We start from the raw sequence: 26,056 nt of genomic DNA, 5'->3' as shown, positions 1-26,056 counted from the left end.
CTTAAAAAAAAAAAAAAAAAAAGTTGAGGTTGTTAAATCTTTTTTAACAATCCTAAATGTTTCAGTCACACATTTTAAAATCTAGAAGCTACAGTCATTTTAGAGATTGCATTTCACAGCACTGTAAATCAGCTCACACAGGTTACCCATCACCTGGATAATGGACAATAATGCATAAGGTCAGCTTTTAAACCTATTTAATTAATCATAACCATACTATGGAGAGAGTTGAAATGTGCATAAAGAAGGATGAGACACAGGCAAAAAGACTGACCTAAAGGTTCTGGAATGATTCTTCTCTCCATAGATATATCTGAGAGTCTGATACTTATTCTTTCTTTTCTTTCAGTTTTGAAACAATTTTCCAGATCTTTATCCCCCTCCTCTTTTTCTTCTTCTTTTTCCCTATTTTCCCCCTTCTCCTTCTTATCATTATCATCATTATGATCATCACTATCATCGTCATCACCATCATCATCACCATCACCATCATTGTCACCATTACTATTGTCACCATACCATCATCATCACCATCATCATCGTCATCATCATCAGCAGCAGCAGCAGCAGCATCACCATCATCATCACCATTACTATTGTCACCATACCATCATCACCATCATCACCATCATCATCACCACTACCATTTGATTCTTCAGCCGATTCTTCTCCTATGTCCTTCTGGAGTTCAAAGGTTTCTGCACCTCCTATAAATTCATCTAAAAGTCATTGAATTTGATGTCTAACACTCTGCCACTGTACAGATGCTTCTCCCTAGCTCTTCCACATATTTTGTTTGGTCTACCATCAACTTGGCAGTGTGGCCTTCATGTGGTTCTTCTTCTGTGTACTCTTGAGTATACAATTTCAATCCATCAGGTTTGTGACAAACTAATGTGTCCTATCATTTTAGAGGAGGGAACAGCAGTGGAACGTCTCACTTGATTTGGGAACAGCAACAGTTATAGTGGAATCTATGGGCAAAACATGTTGAACAGATAGGCTGAATCTAGCATGAGAAGGGTTGTCAATATTGTGCCAAAGAGTTTAATTTATATTATACAATACTCTTTTCGATTTATACAATGCATTTATACAATACTGTAATGCTTTGAGCATTTTTTCAAGTGTCAGCATGAAGGGAATATTTGATTAAAAAAGGAAATTGGAAATGTTTGAGGAGAAAATCAATTCATTTCAACAGCAACAAGAACAATTAAGCACTAACTATGTGCTAGCTGAAGCAATGGCTAAACTAAGGCATGAATGTATAAAGGAAATAGACAATGGTAATCAGCTTTTATTGCTAAAATAATTGCTCTTCTTCTCTTCTGCTTCTGCCTTCTCCTTGTCCTTCTTTTCAAGAATAGGAAGTATTGCATAAGAGAAGTAGATAATTTAAATTCTAGATCTAGGACTTCCTAGCTAAGTGATCTTGGGAAAGTTAATTTCTTGACTTTATGTTTTCTCCCCTATAAAAAGGAAGTAACAATATCTGTCTTGTTGGATTATTATAAAAAATAGAGACAATGTTGCATATATCAAAGTGCCTGTTAATGCATACCCAAAATCCACATTCTGAATATACTAAGAGTCCTTAAAAAAAACTGCAAAGAGTAATCAGGTATTAAAAATAAGTGATGGATGCTGTTCTAAGGGGATGTGTACAGATGGAAGCTGGAATTCGATTCCCCATCCGTAGGGTACCAGACTCTACTACCACTGATCATCACTGCGAGCACAACAGACCCAGTGTTGTGGATCTTATCATTTTCCATGATGAGCCAGAAGTCTATATTTGGAAGTGAAAATTTTCAATTCTTAAACACAGTGTGGGAGAAATAAAACATATCTGTAGACCTGCAGTCTAGCCTGCAGTCCACCCTACTGCAACCCTTGTTTATGCACATTATTTATTGAAGCTACCACTTTGGACAGTCAAGCCAACTGAATGATTCAGCATGCCTCTGCTTGCTGTATAGAAATGGACAAAGCTGTTCCAGCTGAAAATTTCTGAGGCCACTTTTAGGACATCCTCTTTGACTCATTTTCAAAGTGCCATTCTAAAATCTTGGAAGGTCAAGGAGGCCATAGTTAAATAATAATTTATTTTTTAAATGAAATATATTGAATCACAATTTACATATAATAAAGTGCACTCATTTTATAAAGTTGAATGAATTTTGTTGAATATATATGAGTAGTGTCAACATGATCACATTTTGACAAATATATACAGTCCTTAAACACAATCAAAATGAAGGTATGGAATATATCCTCCAAACTACCAATTTCCCTTGTGCACTAGTGTGTTCAATTCTCAGCTCTTGCACTGTTCTAGATAGCCTTTAATCTGCTTTCTGTCTCTATTGATTAATTTTCCTTTTATAGAATTTTATAGAATTTCATATAAATGGAACAGTACAGTATATAACAATTTGTATCTGGCTTCTTTCACTCAGCAAAAAAAAAAAAAAAAAAAAAAAAATTTTGTTTTTTTTTTTTTTTGGGGGGAAAAAAACCCAAAAAAAATTTTTTAAAAATTTTCTTTTCCCTTTTTTTTAAATTTTTAAAAAATTTTTTTTGGGTTTTTTTCCCCCCAAAAAAAAAAAAAAAAAAAAAAAAAAGATTGTGATTCATCTATGTTATGTGCACCAGTACTTCATTCCTGTTTATTTTTGAGTCTTACTCCATTTATAGGTATATAGAAATTTTTCATCAATTCATTGGATGGTGGGCATATGGGTTATAAAACTGCTATGAATATGTAAGTGTATGTTTTTGTTAGTCTGTTTAAATTCAGCCATCCTAGTGGATGTGCGGTGGTATCTCATTGCAGTTCAAATTTATATTTCTTTGATAATGGATGGTGTGGCGTGTCTTTTCATGTGCTTGTTTGACATCTGCATATTTTGTTTTGTGAAATCTCTGTCCAAATATGTTGCCCATTTTTTTAACTGGGTCATTTGCCTTCTATTCTAGGTATCAACCCTGTGCCAGCATTATGATTTGCAAGTATTTTCTCTCAGGCTGCAAACTCGGTTTTAATGTCGTAAACAATAATATTCTGTGGTTTGTATATTGTTTCTACATTCATCACCTCATTTTATCTTTATTAAAAAAAACCTGCCAAGGAGGGAGAAGAGATATTATACCTAAATTTTTTATATAAGGAAAATAAGACTTAGAAGAAAGTGACCTGTTCAATGTCACACAGCTGTTAAATGACAAACATGGGGCTATTAGCTGGATTTACAGTGTTTTTAACCACCCAGAATTTATTCACTGGAATGCAAACTTTATGAAACAGGAGCTTTTGTGCTTTTGTTGCTGTCGTTGTCCCCTGATGTATCGCTACTGCTTAGAACTGTGCCTGACACATAGTAGCCACTCAAATAATTATTGATTAAATTACTGTATTAGTCCATCTTCTGTTGCTGATAACAGAATACCTGAAACTGTGAACTTTATAAAGAAAACCAAATTTACTTCTTACAGTGTTGGAGGCCAGGAAGTCCAAGGTCCAGGGAGGCATCTGGTGAGGGCCTTCTCCTTGGCGGGAACTCTCTACAGAGTCCCGTGGCAACACAGTGTATCACAAAATGAGGGCCAGGCAAGAGCGCTTGTTAACGTGCTCATGTGCTCTCCTTATAAAGCCACCAGTCCACACCCGTGATAATCCCTTAAACCATTAACCCATTGCATGAGCATAGTCTTCATGACTCAGTCACCTCTTAAAGGCCTCACCTTTCAACACTGCCACATTGGGGTTCAAGTTCCCACATGAGCTTTGGAGGGAACAGACATTCAACCTTATCAATTCCTTTCTCTTTTTATAGTAAGATTATGGTCTGACCGATAGAAAATTGCCTCTCACCCAACCTTTTCCTGAACTTCAGTGATTCTGACTCTGTTCCTGTGTCTCCAGCCTATGACCTAAGTTCTAGCTACAGGATCGGTTCAGGGAGAGGCACAGGACCAAGGCAGGTATAATCAGAGTAAATCCCAGGATTTCTGGAAGAACTAATGGAGAGAGACTTTAATGTGGTTTTTTTCTACTAAATATGAAAATGAGATGATTAGATGTTGAAACCGTTATATCCAATTTATCCTCAAGAGAGGTGAGCCTTTCTGAGAACGTTGCCAGTGCAGAAGAGCCAAGTGATAGAGAAACACTTGAGTATTGATGACGTCTTTGCCATAAATCCAGCCATATTCTGTAAAAACAAAACAACGATAAATATTTATTCTCCTCATGGTGTCTGAGGGCAGGAATTTGGGAGCAGCTTAGTTGGGTAGTGTTGGCTCAGGGTCTCTCTTGGGTTCCAGTCATGATATCAGCCAGGGTTGTGGTCATTGGGTGGCTTGACTGGGGCCAGAGGATCTGTTTCCAAGGAAGCTCTCTCACATGTCTGGAAAGTTAGTGCTGACCTTGGCAGGAGTCCTCAGTTCATCCCTGCAGGGGCCTCTCCACAGCTTACTTGAGTGTCCATGTGTCACTCACAGCCAAGCTGTCTGGCTTGTCCCAGAGTGAGTGTTTCAGGAAAGAGCAAAGCAGAAGTGGGAATGTATTTTATGATCCAACTTGAGAAGTAACACACCATCCTTCACTACATTCTATTCATTAGAAGCAGGTAACTAAGTCTGACCCACATTCAAGAGGAAGGTTATCCGACTTTACCTTTTAATAGGAAAACTGTCAAGGAATTTCTAGATGTATTTTAAAACCACCACACCAGCCATACTTGAAGTTCTACTTCAAAACTTTTTTGTTTCATGAGCCAGTAATTCCACTACTGCTGCCTCAGTCATCCCAAGGAAACCTCTTGATTTCTTATTTTTCATCTATTAAATAAACAATTTGGAGCTGGGTTTTCTGTGACTTTCAACAGACAGAGAGAATCTTAACTGATACAGAAATCAAAAATATGTCTTCTCACTCTAAACATAGCGTTCCTTCTGATACACAGCAACTGTCAAATTATGGTCTGATTTTTCACACTGAAGGGCTAGATTTTTATGTTGTGTGCAGAACATTAGAGCTTCTTAGAAAATAAATAGTAAGTGCAGACATCTCTGGTCATGCTCATCTCAGTGAAATGAAATGACTTATCTGTGCATGTGAGCTTCCTGAACATGCAGGACCATGTTACTCACCTTTGCATCTGCAGTGCCTAGCAGAGTGCCTGGGGTAAGTTAGATGCCTAATGTGAATTTTCTGAGCAGGACTGGTCTCATGTGATTTCACTGCTGGAAATGATTGTCAATGTTTAAGGTGATTAGAATTTTGCTTTTATGATGCATTCTTTTGATAGCTGTGATTCATTTGATGTTGGAGCTTCAGGGAGGAAGGCAACCTCCCAATTGCGGCACTGTTCCTATGGGAAAATGGGGTCCAGTGTAAGACAATATACCCCGTGATTAGTGATGTTTTAGAATGTCTGGTGATGGAAAACAAGGGCTGCCTATAATAGAACTGCTCTTTAGTCATTCAGAGAGACATTTAATCAAAGCCTTCTAGCATAAACTGCTGCTTCATAGCACAAGAAAAACTTTTTGAAGAACATTAACTCTTGCCTTTCCCCAGAGCCCCCATTAGCATGTTTTCAATCAATATTTGGCCCCTAAGCACCATGTCTACAGTATGACCCACTTAACCTCTCAATCTCAATCTCTCATTATAGATGCCTATTAACTTTCCCAGTAAGAAACTTAGGCGACCACATATTTAACACTCCCCAGAAGTCAGAATGCTACTCTTTGCTCTCAGTACATTGATTTTCATCCCTTTATGGATCTTTGGACTCATTACAGGAAAGATTTTTTGTACATACCCCTTGCCCCCATAATAGGAACAAATAAAATGAATATTGTGATGGTTAATTATTGGTGTCAACTTGACTAGATTAAGGAATACATAGAAACCTGGTAAAGCATTATCTGTGTGTGTGTCTGTGAGGCCATTTGAGAAGAGATCAGCATACAGGTCTGAGTGGACTGGGTGGGAAAGATCCCTACTCAATATGGGCGGCACCATCTAATCCATTGGGGAGATAGAACAAAAAGAGAAGGTGAATATCTTGTTCTATCCACTAGAGCTGGGATACACTGCTCTCTCCTGTCTGTAGACATCTGAGCTAGAGACTCTTCAGCCTTTGGGTTCCAGGACTTATACCAGCTGCATCCCTGGCTCTCAAGACTTTGGCATTGGACTGAGAATCATACCATCGGTTTCCCTGGTTCTGAGGCTTTAGAGTTGGACTAAGACACGCTACCGGCATCCACTTTGCAGATGGCCTGTCGTGGGATGACTCGGCCTTCACAATCGCATGAGCCAGTTCCCCTAATAAATCCCCTCTCATATATTTATAAACATATCCTATTGGTTCTGTCTCTCTGGGAAACTGTGACACAAATATGAATGAATGAATGACTAAGTTAGGGTGCTAGCCACATGACTGAAGTTTGACATTTGAAACCCTTGTGTGAGAGACAGAGGGACTTGTAAAATATTGAGGTGTAGAAACACAGATTTTGGTGTTTAACCCTATTAGCTATTGGGTTAAGGGAGCAGAAAGTTAAAAATTGCTCCCAAATTTCTGATTTGGATAACTGTTTCCATTCATCACTAAGACAGCAAACACATGATGGAGGAAAAGACCATTTCAATGGATGTAGAGGGACTAGAAAGAGAAGTTTTGACATATTGAATCTAAGGTGCCTGTAGGATATCCACTTGGAAGTGTCCAACAGCCAGCTGGATACACAGCTCTGAAGTCCAGGAGAGAGAGTGGTCAGTGCTGGAGGTAAAGACCTGAGCTTCATCTCGTAAATTATACCTGAAGCTATAGCAGTCGAGGAGATCACCTAGGGAGAGTGCACCGAGTCAAGCATGAAGGTGGCCTAGGATGGAGCCCTGGAGAATGCCGATAAGGCTTAATCAGAGGCAGGAGAGCCAATAGAGATGATGAAGGGAGATGGTCACAAACAGAAGAGGGAAGGCAGAATTGAAAAGTGTAAATAGGAACCGAGGAAAGAAAGTAACTCAGGATGGGAATGGCAGTTCTGTAAATGCTGCTGGGATAGAATATAAGGTAAGGACCAGATGCCCAGTTGCAGTGGATTTGGAGTTAAAGGAATGCTAAATTCTTTCAAGATCTTTATGGAAAAGACAAATTTTACTAGTCTTTTTTTCTTTACATTTGTTGTTTTAAAGTTAGAGTGATGAGCAATTTTTATTTTATTTATTTGTTTTTAAGTTTTGACCTTAATTAAAATGTGCGTCAATAATTGCCCATTTGATTTTAATGAAACCCTTATGTGCTTATAAAGTACTGGAGTGACCTCAATTACTGAATGTGATCATGGCGTTGGGGCTCAGGACATGATACCCCAAAGTAAGGCACTTTGGCAATTGAAAAAACTGCAGAAGCAAGTAGCTCACTCTGATCTTCACTTGACTTTCTCCCCTGAGGCATGTCTATAAAGGAACTCTCAGACTCACCTTGTCAGAAAGTAAGTCATGAGACCCTCACTCCAGAGGGGTCCTGCCGCATACCTGTAGGCCAAGCAGAATCCAAACAAACAGGCTTTGCTAAGTTCTCCCTGGTTTATTCCCATCAGATCATCCCTCATGTCCAACCTTACTTCTGCACGACTTCATTCCTCTTCGAACCTAAGCATAAAAGTACAGTTTTCCCTGGGTCTTTGGGTCTCCATTTCTGAAGCCTCCTGTGTAAAGTAAATTTGCTGTGCTTTTCTTTCAATATTATATCTTTTGCTATAGTGTTGCCAGCCATGAACCTTGCAGGGGTTAGGAAAATGATATGACTTTTTCTCTCCAATAATGATGGTGACCATGTACATGCAAAGTACTTTCCATGTGTTAACTTCCTCCATCCTCAGGACCAATTAAATATGCACTATTATTATGTCCATTTCATATACGTGGATCGTGAAGTTTGGGAGACCATACATCTTGGCCAGTAACACACAGCTGATAGGTAGCAGGGCTGAGATGTGCACCCAGACCCTGGGGATCCATATTCCGTTCACTTAACCATTACGCTTTCCTCACTCCAGGGCTCCAACTTGAGCCCAAAGCTCTTTAAGTGTAGGTTATGCCTGGGAGCTCATGTTCTGACCTGCCTCCCAGGGTTTGAACCCTAGTTCTCCCACCACTCCAGGAAGGAACTAGAGAATTGTACTTGTTTCCTACAGCTGCTATAACAAGTGAGCACAAATGAGGCTTTAGATACAAATTTATGCTTTTACAGTGCTGAAGGTCAGAAGTCTGAAGCAAGGTGTCAGCAGGGCTGGTTCTTTCTGGAGAGAAATCCATTACCTTGCTTTTTTCAACTTATAGAGGCTGCCTGCATTCCTTGGCTCCTGGCCCCTTCCTCAATCCATCATACATCTGATTCCATTGTCATGTCTCCTATTCCTGTAGTCAAAGCCCTCCTGCCTCTCCACTGTAACCACATCAGGCCCAGCAGGAAATCTCCTCACATTGAGATCTTTCACTTAATCACATCTGCAAAGCCTCTTTTACCAGGTAAGGTAATATATTCACAGGTTACAGGATTTCGGATATAGACATATTTGGGGTGAGGGTGGGGTTGGGGTGGGAGGCATTATTCAGCCTACCACAGGGAATAATTTAAGTTACCTAAATTTTTCTGGGCCTCAATTTTATGATCCATGAGATGAGGATGATATTTTTGTTTATCTTTAGAGTTAGGAGAATCAAAGGAACTAAATGTAGAGAAGTTACAGGTGAAACATTTAGACGTGTACAACCTATTTATCTATTAATAAATGTGAGTTATGAGAATACAAACTACTGATTGGTGGTTACCAGAGGTAGATAGAATCCTTTAATGAAAAGGGGCTAGTGGAGTTTATTGTGATGCTGTTGGGAAAATAATAGAAAAATGGTCAGGGCCCCTCACATGTTCAGAATCTTGCAGAGCATCTGATGTAATATGCATGTGCGCCCAGGTGTTCCTTGTTATTGTCTAATATAACTGCGTGTGTGCACCCAGGTTTTTTGGGTTATGGACTTAAGTGTAAAGGACTAACGGCTCTGATACCAGTGCTTCTCGGGACACTCCAGAAAGCCACTAGGGCAGATGCTCCTAGCTCTGAATAAAGCCTATTAATTTTTCACCCACAGCTCCCAGGACCTTTTCCTATTATCTAGCTCGTAGACCTGTGTGTGGAGGGTTTGTGACCCAGTCTGCACAATGGGTTCGAGGGGTCTGTGAGCCTTAGCCCTATCTTTACAGATGCCTAAAGATAAAAGAGATGAGGGAGATAAATAAGTCATGGCCACTAGGTGTGGAGAAACATTAGCTGGCTATTGTTTCTAAAGTTCCCTGGGGCTTATGGCCATGTTGGAGGGAGCAGGACTGAAACCATGTTGGGACCTAAAACAGCATGGGCTCTGAAAGATTTTAAAAGGACACAGTTTTTTTCTTGATATGTGTTTCTCTGAGTTCTCTCTTTTCCCGTGGTTATTTTATATTTTGAACCTTGGTTACGGGACAAGATGACATTACTTACATAAATGTAAAGTTGTTTTCCAATCAGCCTGAAGCTACAAACTTGCTACAAAACACATACTATCTTGACCCTGAGAAAGGAAGGAAATTAAATAAAGCCAGTGATAGCTTCCTTCCACCCCTCCAGCAGGACCCTGAGATAATACAAAGGATGGGAGCAGAAACTAGACAGAGGCTTGGCGAGACCTTGCACCTGTCTCTTTACACGGAGCCCCGCAGCTCCTGTCCCCTCGCTCCTGCTTTTCATTTCCCACATTCCATTCCATCAGTCCCCTCTTTAAGAACCCCTCAGTAAGTCTGAATCTTTGAGGTGGCTTTAGTTGGGCCATTCTTCAGTTTTACCAGAGAGATGGGTTAACCTCACATCTCTCCTCAGGTTACTGATATTCTTGAATAAAAGCTGACTTCCATTTTCACCAACATTTGATGTTTGGGTCCTTTGATTTTGTTTGGGTGAGGCAGCCGGACTTGGGTTTGGTAGCAGATTTTTGGGAAGCTTCCGCCAGGAGTTGGATGCCCTGGGGTAACAGATTTTTGACAAGCCAAGCCAGGGTTTTTTGTTTGGAGTAGGCAGCCAGACTTGGGCCCAGTAACAAGAACTGGCAACCCTCAGCCAGGAGCTGAGCACACGCTCCCTCTCATCAGCCATACCACCTTGAACATGTCCAATCTCATCTACAGTACCCTTGGGCAGTAACTGACCACCTATGTGGTGGGGTGGACCTGAGGGGCATCTTCAAGGGTATCAAGCAGTTTCATCGCTCAATGTTAAAATAGCACCGGACAATAAATACTAAATGAAATTTTCCTTCCCCATGCAAAATTCAATTCACATCTTCTCATAAATCCTACCTGAGGCTTCCACTACAATTTCTTAGGCTCATAACCTCATCACAAGGTCACTCTGAAATTAGTTTGGAGGCAGTTTACTATGTGGCAGGCATGGTTGAATAAGGAACAGGGAGAAATTATGCTCAGATTCTTTTTTTGGTGATATTTATGCTTTAAAAGAAAAACACAGTTTCTAGTACCATCACTGTCTCAGAACTTCTTGATTTCCTTTATTTTTATATGATTTTAATATATATCCTAAGATTGCTATATAATAGAATAGATCCATTCTAATTTATTTTGCAAAAAGATAGTCACTGCATGTTATAACTCATGAGAATTTCAGCTATTTCTTTACTACAATCCATAGAGAATTTAGCATTGTGTTTCCAAATATCAACACAAAAAAATTTCAATATGTACAGTATAATTGCAAGGTCATCAGAATGCAATAATTTTCAAAGAAATTTCTTTTTCCAAGGAGAGTATACAATTTCACTTTTTAATACCTTGGAAGTTCCCTTCACATCAACCCCAATTTTACACTTGAAGGAAATTTGTATGTTTCTCTGTGGCATGTTTGTAATAACGATGGACAAATTGAAACCTCTGTATATATTTTTTGTAATTAATACAACTTATTTTTTATGCTTATTGTAGAAGATTTGGCAAATGTCAATAAATGAAAGATTGAGACTCCAGGATGCACAAGAGCATATGGACTTGCTGTTTTGTTTAACATTGAGTTCCCTGTGCACAACACAGTGCCTTGCGCATGGTAGGCTCTCAAAAAAGTTTATGGTTTGAATTCATGGAAAAACAAATATCACCCATGATTTCACTGTTATTAAAATTGTGTTATATTTCACTTTAGTCTTTTGACTATGTTGTGCATGCTGGTTTGTGTGTGTATAGTTGTCATTAACAAAAAGTAGGTTGCATTTTGTACATTTTATTTCATACCTTTTAACATGCCAGTAAAGGGAGAGCATTTCCTCACACCAATAAATCTTTCAAAACATTATTTTATTGTCTCTGTTACATTTTGCTATATAAATATGTTACAGTTATTTAATCATTCCTCTATTCCTAGCATTTAATTTCAATTTTTTCTATTATTAATGACAATGTGAAGACCATGCTTGAGTACAACATTTCAAATTATTTAGGATAAATTCCTGAAATATAGGAATAAAATGTTATTAAACATTTCAATGAATCTTGGCACACACTGACATAATGCTTTTCTATATAAGAAGTTCTATGAGGGTCTTCTGTTGTTTATAATTATACTCATGTGAGGGTTTAATATAATATACTTTCCCCAGTTGCAGTGTAAAGAAGTTTAGGCTTCCACGTGTTAAAGATACTCTTGCCCTTTAATTATGTCTCATCACATTTTAAGAAACCCAAGCTTCTTTTAAAGAAAGAGTTATTAACCTGATGTGCACAGAGTTAGAACTTAGGGGTCAAAGAACTTGGACAGGGAAAAAATATATTTTTATTTTTCCTAGCCTGGAACTGAAATTTAGCATATTCTTCAATAATGAATGTAGCCAACAACCAGACCAGCAGTGAGGTGACCCTTCACCCACAGACCCACAGCAAATCTTCATATCATATTGCATTCATAATAGCTATTTCAAAATAGATTCCATCCTTAATGCTTACTTGCAATCGTAGTAGTTATTAGATGTGCTGCCAGACTTTGTTTTCAGGGTTTTATTAAGGATGCACATACAATACCATATTGCAATTTAAAACATATTTTGAAAACTGTACTTTAATATAATAGCATTCCTCAGTATTCCTGTGAATTTTATTTTATAAAATTAAAAACATTTTTCTGAGAAAATATACACTGGTGTCACAGAACTGTGAATGGAATATGGAACCAAAAACAGATAAGAATCCCTGTTTTAAAGGTAATAATGGAACCATCAGGAGAAAATATAAATTTCCCATGTAAAAAGTACTTTGCAAACTGTAAAGGGCTCTAGAATTGTAAGACATATATGTCGTATATATACAGTATGTGTATGCATCTATGTGTATGTATTTTGTCCTACAGTGTTGTTTTTGTTAGTGTGTACCATGTGCCACCACAGCTATGCAAGACAGTGTTTGGTGATATCTATAGACATTAAATAATTGTAGAGCCCCCTAAATCCCCCCCCCACTTTATTTGTCCTGACTGAGAAAACACAGATGTCTTGACTGCTCTGTGACTGGCCAGCTACACGTTTTTCCTGAAGGCTTGGACCCAAGCCAGACGTGGACAGTGCCAAGGACCATTCCCAGGAACTGATAAACTTGTTTAGGTTGTTGTCCAAAACACTGAAAGATCAAACATGTTTCTAAAAAGTATAGAAACTAGCCCTGTCCCTGAGCCAAACTCCTTAAACCCTCATGTACACTCCATAACCCAAGCTCCTCATTACAGACATACCTGGGTAAAACATCTCCTTTCTCCCTGTTCTTCATAAGTACACTTCAGCCCTCTGTATGTAAGTTTCCCCAATAAATGTTTTGTGCTGATTACCTGGCATTTAGAGCTTCTTTATTTGAAATCCCAATTGGCCCCTTGTGGGAACTCCCCTGCTACCACTTTTGGGGTGACTAGCTGCAGTTTCAACTGGTCAGAAACACCTAATGCCATTCCATCCTGCTTTCAATGCTTTGATTCTCTTAAGGGGAAAGGCTCAGTCTGGTACACTAATGTCTTCATCCTTCTGTAAGACTTGCTAACCTTCTGCTCCAACACAGAAGAAGCAGACCTTGCAACCAGCTGCAGGCAATGGTCTCTAACTGGAATTCAATAACATGGGCTTTTTTCATGGTTTGATTTGTACAGTTAACTTCTGAACCCAAGTGGTCCTAGTTTTTCCATTTTTTTTTTTGTAGGATAAATTCCCTTTTGCATAGATTTACTTGCATTCAAAAGTAAAAGGAGTTAAAGGAGTTAGTAATCTTGAAGGTTTGATGTATATATATAAAAGATTTTGCATTGTTATGCTGCAGAGCTTTGGGAAACCTGGACCAATTTCAATCACTTTTATCCCATAAAACTTCCATCTTTTTAATGATTTCAGGGAAAGTATAATCTATGCACACAACTATTAAGAGGTACATGTTGAAAAACATCTCCCTCTCCATCACCCTCTCTACATAGCCTCTTTAGACACCCTTGTGGTCTCATGTCTCCAAGGTTTTCTCCATGAAGATCTGTTAGAATATGTACCTACAAACCAAACAAACTGTTGTTCTCACCCATGTTGCTTTGCCTCCAACAGTGGGTAATCAAAATCACATTTAGCAAGTGCCCCAGGCTTTAGGAGTTGCATAAGATGCTAAATAGTTAAAGATAAGGACAACCCAATGACAGTATTGATGTCAACTGAATTGAGAGGATATCTTCTTATATAGAGTCCCAGTTGATTTCTTCTGTACATTTCAAAATTGATCTTGATATAATTATATTGTATATTGGTATTCTGTCCACAAATGAGATATCCATTTTGCTCTGGAATATGTTAGAGTTAAGATTATAGGAAAGAGAGTCACTAATCTTGGGATGTTAGTTGAGGTCATCTCAGTATCTTATTTCTACAGTAGAAAAACTGGATCTATCTTTAAGATGAAGATTAAACATCTAGAAACACCAGAATTGAATGACTGGAATCTTTTGCTTAAAGAAATAAACCTCTTCAAAATAGTGAGGTGAAGAAGCTTTTAGCAATACCTTGTAATTAGAATGATCAATTGCTGGATCATTTCTACTGCTGATCACAGAGCATTTCAATTGAAGTGAAGAGTTTCTTTTAGAAAAATTATTTTAAATGTACAAAGGAGCAGGTTTTATGTTAAAAAAAAAAAAAGGAAGAGTAATTTGGAAAGAACTAAAGTAACCAGGTGCTTGATAACTTGATAACTTACTGAATCCCAGTGAGAAGCTGAAAATTAATTAATTTAAAATGTGACTTAGAGGGCTGGCCTGGTGGCGCACTCAGTAAAGTGTGGTGCTTGGGAGCGCGGCAGCGCTCTGCCGAGGGTTCAGATCCCATATAGAGACCGGTCCGCTCACTAGTTGAGTATGGTGCGGGCGCAACACCGAGGGTTGTGATCCCATTACCGGTCACGAAAAAAGACAAAAAGGGAAAAAAAAAATGTGACCTAGAAATTGTATGTAAATAGGATCATAAAATATATCATGTCATGTGTCTGGTTTATTTTACTCAGTGTACTACTTTCAAGGTTTATCCATGTTTTTTAATGTATCAGTAGTCTGTTATTTTTCATTGCTGTGTAGTATTCCATTGCTTGGATATACCACGGTTTGTTTATCCAGTCACCAGTTGATATATATTTGTGTTTTTTCCAGTTTGGGACTATTAAGGAAAAGACAAAACTGTAGAGACAGCAAGGAGACCAGTGGTTGCCTGAAACTGGGGTAGAGGTAGGAAATTCATGCAAATGGGTAAAAGTGGACTTTTTTCAGCGATGAAAGTGTTCTAAAAGTGGACTATGGTAATGGCTGAACAACCAAATATGTTTTCTAAAACTCATTTAACTGCATACTTAAAATGGGTTAATTTTATATTATGTAATTTATAACTTGGGAGCTGAAAAAAAAAAAAAAGGCTTTAAGTAGCAATATAAAGTCCCATGCCCTTACTGCTAATTTCTCTAACTGGTATCACAATTAATCACCAGGATTAAAAGAATAAGAAGTCACCAAGGAAACTTCTTGAACTAATTGGCACACATCGTGAAAGCTGAAAGCTGTCAGAAGAAAGTTGCTATTAGAAGTGATAGAAAACCCAAACCCTGTGTACTTAAAAAATGAAATAGACATACGGTTCAAGAGAACAATAATCAGAATGAGATTTTTAGAACATAAGAAACAAGATTATACTTTTCACAGTTGGACTGTAAATAAAGCTTCTTCAGATGGATCCTATAATTTTTCTTTTGTTTCTTTTTTTAATGTTCTGTAAAATACTATTTTCTTTCCAAACTGCTCCCCAGGCCGTCAAGAAACAGATCATCCAAACACAGCATTTGTTCCATTAAGCTAAGCACACCAGGGAAATCTGGAGTTTTCAAGATGTTTGATAGGATGCTCACAGTAAAGGGTTGTCATGGAGAATAAAGGCACAGACCTGGGGCCATGGTTGCCCATACGGATAAGGGATCAAAGAGACTGGATTTTGCAAAGAAAACCTCCCCCCACATTCAAAACCGTCCAAGGCTATTTAGGAGGAATGCAGAAATGTATGCACCCTTTCTTGCAATGAACAAATATCATGAACCAATATGACTATACATGTTCACGATCCTTAGCAAATAAAAAAAGGCTTTTAGATTTTCTGTTATGCAAATATATAATGAATACCTATATAAATACAGATACACATAAGATATTGATATGATATGGATACATAGACATGGATATAGAGGTATAGATATAGATGTAGATATATATATATATTTTTTTCTGTAGAACTGCTACTGAAGATTTGCATGCTCAGAGAGGACACTAAGAACACACACACACACATTCATTGAAGTTTTAAGTTAAGAAATATACATGACAAATAGCAACACATGATTTTCTACATGGAATGTCATATGCACATCAGATATTTCTGCTATATATGACAGTTTGTATAATTTCAATGAGTAAGGAGTGTTATTTTTTCCTTAAAATAAAATATGTTGCGTTGGTAGGGCTCTGTGAAATCACGAACTCACAGCAACTCAACATTGGCCGTGATCAACAGCACCCGAGTGTTTATGAAGCATTTTGATGAACGTCACTATCAAGAAGCACAATATGATTATTGTTGCTATTAGGTCATTATTTATGCTGCATTTGTTACCTTTGTAGCTCTGGCAAAAAAAGCAGTCAGTATTTTAGTATTACAGCACCCTAGAGATCCTATCAGAAAGCAATGGCAGTTTCCACAAGTAAAGACGTGCGGCAGTAACTCATTGCTGCAACCCACAGAAAGTGTATGTTAAATAATTTAATTCTAAATTTGGTGCTCTACTTGGAAATGGGAGGTATTAAATATCAAATATATGGATGTAATAAAAGTAAAGCAACACAAGGGTAAATTAAGGCAAACCTCACACTTCCTTGTGCTGCTGCATAATGGGATTGAATGCATGTCAAGAAACGGTAAATGAGCCAACCTGAGGTATAATTTCATATAGAATTGGGCTCATAATTTCCCTTAACTGTAAGGCCATATGCTTGAATTATTGCTGCCTCTTTACTTAGTCTATATGTTTCTAACGGAGACCATACAGATAAGCCTATATTTACTAGGACAAAACTCGGGGCTGTCTTAGGAAGATCCTACAATTCTATCCTCTAAGACACTTGGAAAAATCTTTAGGCATCTTCATCTGAGACTGTGTTTCCCAAACATTGGACTTGCAAGGAACAGCCACACCCTTACTCCATCTATACCTACATTAACACAGTATTTTTCTCTAAAACAGCACATTTTTGTGGGGATCTTTTTATAACTACATGAGTAGTAACATTACTGTACATGCTATTCCAAGTTTTCCTCCCACTCAACATTGCATTTTCAGGTCAATCTAAAATTGACCACAAATCTATGCCATACCTCATAATTGCTGCATAAGGTACTTGTATTTGTCTGTTTCCGCTGCTGATAACAGAATACCTGAAACTGGGTAATTTATAAAGAAATGAAATTTATTTCTTACAATTTGCTCTCTGTGAAGTCCACAGTCCAGGGAGCATATCTGGTGAGAGCCTCCTTTGTGATGGCTCTAGGGAGACACAGGGTATCACATGGAAAATGGCTGAGCAAGAGAGAGCTAAACTTCTCACTGGCTCTCCTTATAAATCCATCCCAGCCACACCCAGGATCACCCACTAAACTATCAGTGGATTAATCCATTCAGGAGGGCACAGTCCTCACAATCTAATCACTTATGAAAGGCCTCACCTTTCAATTATCATAATAGGATTTCCCACCCTCTTAGCACTGTTACAATGTAGATTAAGTTTCTAATATGTGAACCTTTTGGGGAAACATTTGACCCATAGCAGTACTATTATATGAATGTACCGTTTTTAAAATCATTTCATATTTTGATGGGCATTTAGATTGTTTGCAACAGTTTGCTATTACAAAAAATGCTGCAATGTACACCCTTGTACACATCGCTCCACATCCATGGCTAAGCTTTTATCTAGAGCAGATGTATCTAGAACTGTAATTTCAGGGTCATATGGATGCATGTTTTAAATTTCATTAGCCAGACACTGACAAATATATCTTCAAAGTGGATGAACCACTGTACAATTCCTCCAGCAGGTTCTCTGTTCTCCCTCACTTCAGAAAAACATTTTATTATTTTTATCTTTTTTTGGGGGGACTAATATAATTATAAGAAATGATATCTCTTATACCGGAAATAACATCTCGGTCTATTGTATCCCTAATGCAGAAGTTATAAAAACAAATGTAAATGAAAATGTTTCTGACAGATTCTAAATGTAAACACAATTGGGAAACTTCATTCATACTCAGTACAGGTTCTGTATACAACTAATGTGATTCATCTCTTACTGTGGGAAATTTAAATTTAACCTCAAAATAAAAGAATCTTTCATGGTCTAGGTGTACTGGCATATGTGTGCTGTGAGTACTATATAGGCATTTTAGCAATCTAAAAATAATTGATAGATGGATTTCTTTTAACGATGCTTTTGATTATTCCAAAGCTGGTGCTCATGTATGATTGTATTTGATTCTCACAGCAGTCCAGCGACGGCTGACCTCATCAAGCCCATATTATAGAAGAGGATATTGCATTGCCTCTCTGGTGATTTGCTAGACATCACTAGAAAAATGAGAACTAAACATTAGATTTCTTGAAACTCACATACATGTTTTTCCACCCCCTTCAAGGAACCATTTTCCAGATGCTAATAAGTATGATTGTGCTAATCCATACATCAGTGATAAGAATAGTAAAAGTACTTAAGGCATCAAAAATCACACTTTCCCATATGAAAGATATGTCATTATGATAACTCTATACCACTGTCTCAGTATTTTTAGTTTGTGTGGTTTTGGGGGGTGTTTTATTTTTTGCCTTTTTTGTTTTTTGTTTGTGTGTGTGTATTTGTTCTTTTTTTTGGTGAAACTCAGATTCTGGATGTCAGAAGTGTTTAATTGACTCTCTGACTACAGCATGCTGAAAAATAATCTCTCGTCAAATGATTATAGTAGTAAAAACACATACTAAAAATCTTCAATTTCTATCATTTGGTCTCTCATCTTGACACAGTCAAGCAGCAGTAGAGCATAATCATTAAGACTTTGCTTTCTTAAGCAAAACTGCACATTTTAAAACAATCTATATTATCTCCATTACAAGCAATTTTTTCCTGAAACAGACAAAAAAAAAAAAAAAAGGCCAGATCTTTCTGGATTCAAATTTGGGCTAGCCACCAGACAAAGCATCCAAAATGGCAACAATATCCCAAGGAGCAATTACGAGAATAAACACCCAGGTCTCCATTAAAAAACAATTTCCACAGTCATAGTGCATTACAACTATATTTTTTTCCGTTTTCTGTATCTTATTTTTTTCTAATTAAAAAATAAGTCATGGGCACTTAAAGGAATTTTCAGAAATACACACTGAACAAATGAAGGGGGAAATGGGAATTGCAAGTAATATTGCCATTCAGGGATGAGCACAGTCAGTGTTCTGACCACTATCTTCTTAATTTCCCTGCCCTATATTTATTCATAAACAAAATTTGTATTATCTTGCAATGTCTTTTGTAATTAATAATTTTTATAACAGCTTTGTTAAGATAAATGCATATACTATAAAAGTAACCGTTTTATAGTGTACACTTCAGTGGTTTTCAGTTTATTCACACAGTTCTACAACCATCACCATTATCTACTTTTAGAATATGTTTATTATCACCCAAAGAAACCCCATATCCATCAGCAGTCAATCTCCATTCCCCTCTCCTTTGAGCACCTGGCAGCCACTAATTTACTTTCTGTAACTATAAATCTGCCTATTCTGGACACTTCATATAAATGGAATCACACAATATGTGGTCTTTTATGTCTAGCTTAATGTATGTAGCTTTGTTGTCAAGGTTCACTCAGATGGTAACATGTACCTGCACTTCCCTCCTTTTTAACTGCTAAATAATAATCCATTTTATGGATATACCAAATTTTGTTTATCCATTCATAAGTTTTTGGATTTTGCAGTTGTTTCCACCTTTTGGCTGTTGTGAATAATGCTGCTATAAACATCTGTGTACACGGGTTTTTAAGTGGATACTTGTTTTTAGTTCTCTTGAGAATATACCTAGTAATGAAATTGTTGGATTTTACAATAACTCTGTTACCTCCACCTGTTCCTGTTGTCATTATTTTTTTCTTTTTCTATACTCTTGTTTGGTTGATTTTCAGTGATTTCTCTTTCTTATTTTCCTTCAACTTCACCGACTATATTTTCTGCAGTAGTGAATCTAATAGCCATTGTATTCTTCAGCATCTTACCACCTTTCTTATCTCCAGTGGCTTCTTCTTCTTGCAGGCTCGATCTATCTTTTTGATGCAACGCTTATGTTGAATCTGAGGACATTGATCAGGTTCTAAAATCTTCTCTATTTTATGCAGGAAATTTTGTCTTTGTCTCTGATTTTTTGAGGTTTTCCTTATATTTTTTCTTGCAGCAATATTTTCACATGTCTAAGGGTTTTCCGCCTTTTTGGGTACTGTGCCTCTACCTATCCAGTAATTTGGCCTATTATAGTTACCTGTCCAGATGGGAAAACTCACTGACTTTGACACGTCATGCCCACCTGTGGCACAACCTGCTGTCTATATTAGGAGATGGTCCAGATGTTTTTATGCTTGCATTTTCAGTCACATTCCAGGTCCCCCACTTTTTTACAAAAGGCACAACTGAGACTGGCTATGGTTAAGTCCTGTCTCAAACCAGTCCTTTCTGTACTTTAACAAACATTTCTCTGTGTTTCTAACATACGCACAATAACTTTTCTAGTACAGTGTTAATGTGGTTTTCCCCACCCCTATTATATTTTACTGGATATTTTCATGGGAATCTGATAGAGTAAAGGAGATAGTTAGGTACTACATTCTTTTCGTCATCCTGTTGGAAATCCCACAGTGTTTATTCTTCATAAATTGCTGAACTAGAGTTTGCTGGTTGCCCAAGTCATCCCGCCTGTCCTTTTCTCTTTGTGGCAGAACACTGATTCTGAACTGGGCACACTGCCTATAATAATGATGTTTCCTGCTTTCTTTTGAAGTCTGGTGTGGCCACATGATTAAGTTCTGACCAAAGAGATGCAAGAGAGACTATTGGATGTTGGCAAGAGTCTGTCACTTTTCTTTGGCCTGCAATTCTGGTGCAATGGCTGGCATCCCGCAGCCATATTAGTCTATGAGGATGCAAACTGCACATTACAATGGTGTTGCAGAAAGATAGGAGCCTAGGACGCTAAGGGTACTGGGGAACTCCCACAACAGCCCTGGCCAGCCAACTTCACATCCGTTTTTACATTAGTCTATGAGGATGCAAACTGCACATTACAATGGTGTTGCAGAAAGATAGGAGCCTAGGATGCTAAGGGTACTGGGGAATTTCCACAACAGCCCTGGCCAGCCAACTTCACATCTGTTTTTATGTGAAAGAGAAAGAAACGTCTATCTTATTTAAGCCATTCTTATTTGCTTTAAAAAATTAAACAATCAGACCAATCCTAACAGTTTGAGACATATTTATCAGTGCTAGTGTATCCTAACTTTGAGTATGCATTCATGATTTTAATCACATTTGTCTATATTTGAAATATCAATCACCTTTTATTTATGGCACCTCATGATATTATTTAAGACATATTTGTTTTAAAATGAAACACATTACCTACAATACATGAAACGTCAGTATTACATTGAATAAACAGGTAATTATTATGGAGAAGTGATTAAATTCTAGCTATGTACTCCTGCCTGTCTACAATCTATTAACAGGAAATAGAGGGTTCAAAGACATATTATCACCTAAAGAAGATGGACTTCTCTTCAATCAGAAGCCTTGCGGGAGAACCAAAAAGTATCTAAGTGTCTGTCATTCAAGTTTATTCAATCTCATTTCTGTGTACCAGCTAAAATCATCTACATATTGACTGTGGTAAGCTATGGGAAACCCTTATCTATGTGTAGAACTTAAAGGAAATGAAAATATATGGCTTTTGGTACATATTTATCTTAGTTGATATAGTGCTATAGTGAACAGGATTCAGAAAATGCAAAATGAAATTTGATGGACAGAGCATAATTAGTTATTCTACTTCTGTTCCATAATATTTGCTGGCAGTACCTAGTCAAAACAGATCTGATAGCTGTGATAACATTCATATGTTAATATTGTTATGATAATATTCTCAGCAACTAAATTTCTTCAAACAAGGAAGGATGTATTTCAACTTAGATAAGAGTTCTTCACTCATTCCTGTTGAGTTCATCACTAGCACAAGAGTGTCTCCTTAATCCAAAAAATTGCATCTGTCACAGTGACTTAACTTCATTAACCCAACTTCTTGGTCCATGATAAATTATTAGCAATACAAAATCTATGACTCTCAAGCTAATTAAGACTGCCTTTTTGTGTTATGATTCTGACTTTCAATAACTGAAAAACATTCAAACATTAAAACATTTAAACTCAAACACCTTATAAAGGAAAACATTATCTGAGGCAAACCCTACTAGCATTATTAAAACATACACTTCATAATACATTTTCCAATTATCCTTAAGAGAAATATATCACACCCTAGTCCATCACTATTTGAAATAATGGAACATGATTTTCCTTTATTTAATTCCCTAAAGACAGAAGTATAATAAACAATTTTAAAGTAGGAATAAAATTTGAACATATTAATGAACATATCATATTCAAAAAATCTCTACTACATTTTAGTAAATAGTTAATACATGCATATAGTTAAAAAAATCAAATTGTTCAAATGGTTTACTGTAAAAAGGTAATTTACATACAACCTTTCCCCCCAGATTCCCAGCTTTCCTCAGTAGAAATCACAGTTGCTGGTCTTTTATGTAGTCTTCTTGAAACATCATCTGCTCATAAAAGTACCTTTCTCTGGGTTTTCCCTAAATGAAACTTCAATATGCATACATTTATGCACCTTACTTTTTTGAATAGGTGTATTGGAGACCGTTCAAAATATGTACATATAGATTTGTATCATAATGAATGTACTAATAGAGACATGGTCTAATTCTAAAACTTCAGTAAACAAATATTTATAGAGAGCCCACTGCATACCAAACTCTGCTGTAAGGTCTGAAAACAACTGCAAACAAGACATGATCCCCAAACTAAAAGAGCTACATTCTAGAGTGTCCTCATTAAGCAAAGCCTTCCTAGCTGTAGTGTAAGATCCTCACATCAACATGTGTATATATATAACACCTATAAAATGTACAGGAGCATTTAATATACTACTATATAATATACTACTATATGTGCATATACACATATAACATACTAATTATATACATATGTTTATAAGTGTTTTTCAATCATCTAGACCCATAGTAGGAAATAGAAAACTGGCATCGGAATCTACAAAGGGATAAGAAATATTGTCCATATAGAATGGCATTGTAATATCAGGACTTTTGAAGGCATAGCTTGTTATTCTATTCAAGGTACCTGTTTTTTATGACAAGCACCATGCATTTGTGTGTCTGGATATTTTCTGGAGGGGTTGAGTTTCTGGAAGCCCCTGAACTACTGGATCCATAAAAAGGCAGATTACACTTTGATGGGGAGGAGTTACCCTTGGAAAGGACCATACTTCCTCTCCACGCTCAAGACAAACTAGAACTGATTCACAGTCAGAAATTCAATAGCAAAAGAAAAAAACACCACAAATGTCTTATAATGATTCAAATCTTTTGCATTTCATGGATAACACTACCACCACTACTAATAATAATCTGTGAGAATAGATGGCAAAAAAAGAGCACAAGAGAAAATATAAGTGCATTGGTTGACATCCGTTCCCCCAAATGTATCCTCTTCTTCTGGTAAGGAATAGAATCCATGCTTCCATTTATCTATCCATCCATTGCTCCACCCATCTATTCATCCTTCAGTCCATCTGCCCACCTGTCCATCTATCTTTCCCTCTATCCTAATTTTTACTAACTACAAAACACAAAAGAAACCTTTTATTGAGGTACCACCTTATTCCTCAAATCATGTATTTTTGGCATAGACATCACAGACATATTCGAATGTGTGCATATTTGTAAGTTCATCAAGTTAATCAATGTTGTTCTTACAACAAGAACATTTTGGGCAAAACTCAAATACAGATTTCTTCTTTTTCCTCTTATTTTCTGTACAAGCAAATCTTCAAGAAAAACGCACTGGTTGCCAAAGAAAGGGCACAGACCAGAGCTGCTGATAACCTAAATTCTCAAGCACCAATGTTGAGCAAAACAGCACGGAAGGGAGTCCAACTCAAATCATCCCCCCAAATGCAAATGCTCCTTGGTAACAAATCAAAGAAAAAAATGTGTAATAGGTATCAGTTTATAGTCATGACTTCTATGTTAAAATAAATAATGGAAAATAAATATATTTTCCAAACATTGAACTATGAACTTTTAAAATGCACTCCATAAATAATGTGCTATATACCTGGATTTGTACTTTCATTATTGTTCAAATTTTCAGTAATGTCAAGACCAAAAAGCAATGTGAAAGTGTCAAAAATATGTGACCAGACTAGGAATTATCCAGAACCACAAATGAGGTTTCCAGCTGTGAATCGACTTTTCTAATTTGGTGGGTGTCAGAGACAGATTCAGGTTTTCATTTCTCCATAGAGTGATTCACAATTCTCTAGCAGATAGTTTACCATTTCATTAGAAAATGCCTGCACATGAATAAAATCCCATGCATTCTATTTAAATCTACATGACAAATGTGGAATGTACACAGTGGTACAAAGAAAGTTATGTGCTCTTGTTTTTAATACTTGCAAAGTGGACCATCTTATAAAAGGAATCCAGACTCTTGGTTCCCCTAATAATATGGATTAGAATGAGGTCATGTTGAAGTGGACCATAATTTTCAGATAAATTCCATCTGCATGGAGAGGTCCTTGCAGGTGTCATGAAGCTGTGCTGTGGTTTTAAGTAGGTCCACTGTGAGTAATAGCCCACCTTTCCCAAATGAAGGATTCCATCCATCTTACCAGGAGGCTCTAATAACATAGACAGCACACACACCAAATGCAGTGGAAATGGTTGTTAGCAAATCTAGGGGAAAAAAAAATTGAGGCCACAATTGTAGCTGATCTGAATATATAGAAGGCCAGCTGGGGCTCACCTGTTTTCTGAGCCAGAAGATTTCTTCTGACAAATGATGACAGCTGGTGCGTACTTCCCAGTAGAATCCATGCTTTCCTTGACATCCCAAAGAGAAGGGCTGCTGGCTCTCACCCCGATGATGTTCACGCCTTTCTTCACCTTTGCCCTGTTGGAAACAGGAAATGTATGTCTCAGACAGCTCCAGGGAGACCCTGGGTCACTGCTGATTCTGGGAACACGGTGGACTTAATTGCATGGTGTTGCTTTGCAGGTGTAAGCTCGTGTATAGTAGAATTTCAACATAAATTTGCAATCACCTTCCAACCCATCTGTCCTAAAATTTTTAGTTATTCCTATTTTTTAAAAAGAAGCTAGTGACAGTACACTGACAGCCAGTAAGTATTAGTTACATAAATAGAGTGTTGTCATGCTAGTTTATGTCTTTAATTAAAAAAAGAAACACAATTTAAAAAAATACCCAAAGACTCTTAGACAGATACAACTAAGTAGAAAAAGAAAATGAACAAAAACTGCAGAAGTAAAGTTTGTAATAAAAATAAACATTCATTAAATGGTTCCCATGTTCCAGGCACTTATGAACAGTTCATCTATATTATCTAATTTTACCAGCAGTGTTCCAAGTTCAAAATAAGGAAGCTGAGACTCAAAGGGACTTGGGGACAGGGATGGCCCAGAAGCAAATGAAAGCACTGAGACTGGAATAGGTCCATGTGGCTTCTGTGTCTTTGTTCTTTCCACGACATGGTCAGCTTTACTGTCACCTCCATCCCCGTCACCGTCCTCTCCATCTCCATCATCATCATCGTTACCAAATGAAAGCACTGAGACTGGAATAGGTCCATGTGGCTTCTGTGTCTTTGTTCTTTCCACGACATCGTCAGCTTTACTGTCACCTCCATCCCCGTCACCGTCCTCTCCATCTCCATCATCATCATCGTTACCAAAACTTATTGATGAGTTACCATAACCCAGACACTCTTTTCAGTTCATTATAATTTTATCTCATTTAATTCTTACAAACACCCTGGGAGGTCAGTGCCACTTTAATTTTCATTGAGCAGTAGGAAAACCTGGGTCTCCCATGGCTCATGGGTAGGCGAGCCAGGATTTCAAATGGATCCTAACCACAAAGCAGGTAGGACAACACTTGATGCTCTCCTTGAATATATTAAA

The 26,056-nt window shown here is 37.4% G+C and overlaps 1 protein-coding gene across 1 annotated transcript in view; it reads right to left on the bottom strand.

The window, feature by feature from the left end:
• The window catches only part of LOC103596768 (transmembrane protein 132D-like), a 177,056-nt gene extending 151,238 nt beyond the window's left edge, over positions 1–25,818 (bottom strand). Inside the window, exons 1-2 of the mRNA XM_008580472.1 lie at positions 25,622–25,818; positions 24,882–25,028 (exon numbers count right to left, since the gene is read on the bottom strand). Coding sequence (XP_008578694.1) covers positions 24,882–25,028; positions 25,622–25,818 — 344 coding nt within the window. The remainder of the gene's footprint in view (positions 1–24,881; positions 25,029–25,621) is intronic.
• Positions 25,819–26,056: the final 238 nt, after the last annotated feature.

Source organism: Galeopterus variegatus, unplaced genomic scaffold (assembly GCF_000696425.1).
Source record: "Galeopterus variegatus unplaced genomic scaffold, G_variegatus-3.0.2 Scaffold2107, whole genome shotgun sequence".
Lineage (NCBI taxonomy): Eukaryota > Metazoa > Chordata > Mammalia > Dermoptera > Cynocephalidae > Galeopterus > Galeopterus variegatus.
The sequence above is the reverse complement of the archived record's forward strand: the minus strand, read 5'-3'. Positions and strand labels throughout refer to the sequence as shown.